General features: G+C 35.6%; 1 protein-coding gene across 1 annotated transcript in view; it reads left to right on the top strand.

The window, feature by feature from the left end:
* The window catches only part of SYCP1 (synaptonemal complex protein 1), a 152,924-nt gene that overhangs the window by 98,411 nt on the left and 48,513 nt on the right, over window positions 1-6,000 (top strand). Inside the window, exons 21-22 of the mRNA XM_006865869.1 lie at window positions 4,613-4,675; window positions 4,836-4,898. Coding sequence (XP_006865931.1) covers window positions 4,613-4,675; window positions 4,836-4,898 — 126 coding nt within the window. The remainder of the gene's footprint in view (window positions 1-4,612; window positions 4,676-4,835; window positions 4,899-6,000) is intronic.

Raw genomic sequence — 6,000 nt, 5'->3', positions numbered from 1 at the left:
AATGGGCTACCCTATTCACTCTTCTTCCTGAGAAATTTCAAGATACCACTGTTGGTCCGTTTTGACGTAATTTAGGATTTAATTTTCAGCCTATTTTGTCTTTTATTTGCTTGTCCCGCTCCACAATCCCTGTTCAGGCCTTTTTTCTAGTTGGAAACAGTTCAGGGCAGGCTGTGACCATTTGGTTTTAATTGGAAACTGTCTCTTTAAATTTCGAGGAGATGTGTGTGCATGCGTAGTAGAACCCTCCGAGGGTGGGGCTGGGGTGCCCACTAGCTCAAGTACCCCTATAGTCACCAGAATGGAGGTACGCAGACAGCAAGGGACCAATGAACATATACCAAAAGAAAAGAATGTCCACACCTTTATCTCAGTGGTTCTGCCAGGCATCTGTGGCCGCTCTGATCCTTTCCCCACGTGGTCTCTCCCAAGATGGCGGCTCCTGGAGCAGCTGAGCGTCTCAGACTAGAAAGCAATAGATTTCTTGCTTCTGCCACAAATTCCCCCAGCTGTGAGCCTTCCAACCTTCTAAATATTCCTTTATATGTGTTTCAGAGTTCTGGGACCAGCCTCTGAGCCTGCTTGGTCAGGTATTCTGTGTTGTTGTTGGCGGAGATCCTTTACTGCACATCCACCCAATCCACCATCTTGTTTGTTCTCCCAAGTCTTTAATTAAAAAAAAATTTTTTTTATATTCTGTGTCTGATAATTTTTGTGTTTGAAGTCTTTTCAGGTCTAATTATGTTCTCTGCTCTTCCTACTAGCTTTTACTCACTCACTGAGCCTTAACTTCTTTGTGTTTCTTATGATTCCTTGGAATTTTATCTATGGGAATTCCTTGAGGTTTATGTTGAAGTTGTCATCTTTCCAAAATAATTTTCTTGAGAGCACTACCAACAAGAAACATTTTAAATTAATTCTCTATTTGAAATTGTTTTGGATCCAAAAAAAGATAGCATGATTTCAGCCGATAATAACCCATGTAATACCAGTTCATGATTGTTATTTCTTAGAGTATTTTATTCCTTTTACTCAAGACACACGATTCCTTAAAATTTTCTTCTTTGTGACAGATTTCTTCTTTATGCTTTTATGAGTATGTAGTCCTTTGAATTTCTGCCTTTATGATGTTGTTGTTGTTAAGTGCTGTTGAGACAATTCTGACCCATAGTGACCCTGTGTAGGGTTTCCAAGGAGCAGCTGGTGAGCTTGAACTGCCAACCTTGCAGTTCAAATGGCTTTACGGTCTGGCTCATTAGTCCACAGTGTCACACCAGGAGCCAAAAGATGATTTGATTTCAACAGAAGAGGAGTAATTTGAGGCCTATAAAAGCAATCAACATTAGTTTAAAAAGAAATGAGGTTTTAAAATGATGTAAATTTCTGTATGCATATATTTTACTTACATAAATGCATAAATGTGATCATATAAAATTTTAGGGCTCTCATCTTTTTCATCCCCTTCCCCTATCTACACACACAAAAAAATCCTTGTCCCTCAACTCCATTTATCCTAGGTAACCATGTCAAGACTCTAGGGTGTATCGTTTCTTGTTTTTTTCCACGACAGATAGATAGATACAGATAGAGGTATAATACATTTATTTACTTAGTTATATTTTTTTACATATGCATGCATACACACAAGGTTTTCTGGTCATGGTTAATTTACAAAAGTGGAGTAACATTATGCATACTTTTCAGAGTATTCCTTTACTCATGCAGTAGCTCATGGACTTCTCTCTATGTGTTATAGTCTCAGTCCATTCTTTTTAATGGCTTTGTAATATTTCATGGGGCGTCATGGTGTGGTGCTATGGGTTAATGTGGCAGACTGCAAAACCGTTTGAACTGCAAGGTCAGAGGTTCAAGCTCACCAGCTGCTCCTTGGAAACCCTATATAGGGTTGCTTCAAGACAGACTCAACTCGATGGCACTTGACAACAACAACAACAGTACTTAATGGAGTCCTGGTGTGATGCTGCAGGACAATACTCTGCAAGATCAGTTTGAGCTACAAGGTCGGTGGTTCAAACCCATTAGCTGCTGTTCAGAACTGACTTGACGGCACTTAACAACAACACCAAAATACTTCACAGATATAACGATTTATTCAGCCATTTGTCAATTAAAGGGGATTGTTGTTGTAGGGTTATCTTATTGGAGTTCCCTATATATGTTGTTGTTGTTAAGTGCCATGGAGTCAGTTTTGACTCATAGTGACCCCGCATAAGGTTTTTGCGAAGTGGCCTAGTGGTCCAGTGCTTATCCTACAGCTCCACACCAGGGCTCTTCTGTTGTTGTTGTTGTTTGTTAAGTGCTGTTGAATTGGTTCCAACTCATAGGAACTCTATATAGGGTTTCCAAAGAGTAGCTTGTGCCTTTGAACCTCTGACCTTGAGGTTATTCTGTGTTATTCTGAGTTATTCTGTGGCACCACACCAGAACTCTAGAACTCCTGTGTTGTTGTTGTTAAGTGTCTTCAAGTCAGTTCTAGCTCATAGTGACCTTGTATAGGGTTTCCAAGGAGCAGCTGGTAAGTTTGAACCACCAACCTTGCAGTTCATGAGTCCTAAATTTTATCTTTTCTCGTTTGCCCTGGGTAGGTTTAACAGATACTCTTAGGGTATATGCTGACCTTGGTGCTTGCCCAAACTTATAAAAATCACTTTAACAGTATAATCACCACACACTCCATACTTTTTAATCAGCTTGTTGATATACTTAAAATTTTAAAAATATATATATTTTACAAAAAATCCACATCATAGTGAAAAGGAATTTTTTTTTTTTTGCTACAATTTTGAACGAACGTCTGACCTTGGGATTAGCAACCCAACACATTCCCACTTTGCTATTGGTTCCTTATGCTCCCTATAGTACTATAAATATATATTTTAAATTTATTTTTAGCAAGGATGTAATTTAGAGTATTTAGGTGGTCTTTCTGCAAAAACAAGAAATCTTGGATTTTTTTGTAAGTAAAAATTGTGTACAGAAGTATTTCACCATATGATATGTTTATGCCAGTCATATTGGCATGAAAATTAACAAAATATTGCACATCTTTGTATAATTTTTATTCCTCAGTTTTAAAAAAAATTTAAGATATAGACTACTTTCACCGCATATAAAATTTATATGAACTAAATCACTTGTAAACAGCTGTGCCATGTATTATTCACTTTCAGAATGAGTTGACTCTGACTGCATGTGAGTGTGGCAATAAAAATGCTCAGAGTATTTTGTGCTAATGAGAGAGACTTTTTTCTCTTGAAGTTTTTGCCTGATTTGATGGTAATAGAACAGTTTACATATTGCCACCATATTCCAGTGATTTTTTTAAAGATCCCTTAGAAATCTGTGCTACTTTTTGGTATACCAAACATTACTTGTAATAATGTCTCTTAATCCAGTTCTATGGAGTCCTGGTGTGGTGCTGTAGGTTAAGCATTGGACCACTACCTGCAAGGTTGGCAGTTCAAACCCACCAGCTGCTACTTGGAAGCCTATTCAGGGTCATTATGAGTCAGAACCAACAGGACAGCACTTAACAACAATAACAATCCAGTTCTGCATATACACCCAGGTGTTATATATGGTTCCTTGAAGTAAGATAGAAAAAAGTGGTTTAACTGATATTTCCATAAGGAGAATTGGAATGTAGTGGTGAGAAGATAGAGTGGCTAGAGTATCATATTACTCCACTTCTCCAAATTATAACAAGTAAATGAGATTTCAGAAATGAGAAGTGGGAGATTATGAGTAACAAAGAATATGAACTAGAATTATTTTTATCACTGATTGCTGCTTTTTCATAATCCAATTACTGTAATTCAGAGTTTATATAGGGTTGTCCTGGAGTCCTGTTGTGGTGCTATGGGATAATGTACTGGACTGCAAGGTTGGTTTGAATTGCAGGGTTGGCTATTCAAACTCCCCAGTACCTCCTTAGAATTCTATAAAGTTACTATGAGTCAGAACTGACTCGACAGTACTTCACAACAACAACATAGCATTGTCCAAAAAGTGCATTGTTCTTAAGAGCTGTCGAGTTTGTTTAAACTCATAGCAATCCTGTGTAGGGTTTCTGAGGAGCGATAGGTAGGTTGGAAAGGCCGACCTTGAAGTTAGCAGTTCAGTGGTTATCCTACAGTGTCACACCAGGACTCTGCAAGACTGGATTAAGGTTACTGGATGAAGTAGTTGAATTTGTATGTCCTTTAAGTAAATTAAGAAATGTTAAGAATTCAAATTTGCATTGTAATAGTCTCTATTAAAACTTTACTTTTTCACTTCAGTTTTTATATTAATTAAATTACTTAAAAACATGATTTTTGAGGTGAATAGGAGCTCTGGGAGTGTAGTGGTTACGAATCAGGCTGCGAATCGTAAGGTCAGTATTTCGAAACTACCAGCTGATCCGCGGGAGAAAGATGAGGCTTTCTTTCTACTCCTGTAAAGATTCACAGCCTCAGAAACCCTGTTCAGGGTCACTATGGGTTGGAACCAACTCGACGGTAGTTAACAACAACAAATATTTTAATTAGTTTGAAGTTGGTGATCTTGACTGAACTGTTGAATAAAATAACTATAACTTTGTATTTTTTAGTGTAACAATTTAAGGAAGCAAGTTGAAAATAAAAGCAAATATGTTGAAGAACTCCAGCAGGAGGTAGGAACTATTTAAATACTGTAAAAATCAAACTGTAATATTTTTACTACAGTTTTAGACAATACTGTTTTCCTTCTCTATAGTAATTTCAGTCTAGGTCAGTACCAGAGTAAGTTAGAATCATTTTGGTACTAAAGATAATTATTTTTAACTTTTACAGAATAAAGCCTTAAAAAAAAAGAATACAGCAGAAAACAAGCAACTGAATGTTTATGAGATAAAGGTATTTTGTATCTTTATTATTTTAAAGAACTAGTAAATAGATAAGAATTTATGAATTTTAATCTATGTTATTACTGTAGTAGTTATCTTAAAAAATTGTCATCTTTTGCAAATGTAGAAATAAATCCTTTTATTGTAATTGAGTACTCACACATTGAAAATTGAGATTGAGTAGAGTTAGGGTAGAGACTGGGAATATATATTAAACACCTCCCTCACAAACTCCTTATGTGCTTATCTTGCTGCAGAAAGAGTTTGAGAATCATTATGTAGAAAACCCAAATAATCTAAGCTCTAGAATGTGTGTTTCATGATATCAGGATCATATTTGCTTGTCATTTTATTACCAATTCCTTGAACAATGACTGACATGTAAACGAATGATCCCAATTCCTAGCAACCCTAAGGGATGTGAAGTACTCAATAAATAGTTTCTGAATTGTGGATAGGAAGTAGTGGTTCTCAATGTATTAATGTATACTTTTTTTTTTTTTTTTTTTGACAATAAACTAACTTTAATTTTCAGAAGTCAGCAAACAAATACATGTATATAAGTAAAAGTATACTTATATTTTAAAAAGTATGTTTTAACCATATGTTAATAATGGTGAAGTGAAAGGCAATAAACAATATATAAATAAAGTCAACACAATATGACAAAAGAAAACACACTGAGAAGAATATAAGATTAAGGGTAATAATGGTAATTACTATAAAATAATGTGTACTTTTTAATTGTGGTAAATAAATACATGTCTATAAAAACATTTGGAATTTCAATATTTTTGCATGTGCAATTCAGTGACATTGTTTGCAATGTGCAAACATTACCACCATACATTTCCAAAAATTTCCATTGCATTTAAAAGAAGCTTATTAACCAGTAAACACTGACTCCTCCTTTCAACTAATACATACTGAAATGAAAGCAAAATTTAAATATTGTTGAGAAATAATTAAAAATCAAAATATAACTGCTTATTTTATATCGCTTAGTGTTGTTGTTGTTGTTAAGTGCTGTTGAGCAGTTCTGACTCATAGAAGCCCTGTAAAAGGTTTCTGAGGACCAGCTGGTGGCTTTGAACTGCTAACCTGTGGCTCAC

Source organism: Chrysochloris asiatica, unplaced genomic scaffold (genome assembly GCF_000296735.1).
Source record: "Chrysochloris asiatica unplaced genomic scaffold, ChrAsi1.0 scaffold00085, whole genome shotgun sequence".
NCBI lineage: Eukaryota > Metazoa > Chordata > Mammalia > Afrosoricida > Chrysochloridae > Chrysochloris > Chrysochloris asiatica.
This window is presented reverse-complemented; position numbering and strand designations above follow the sequence as displayed.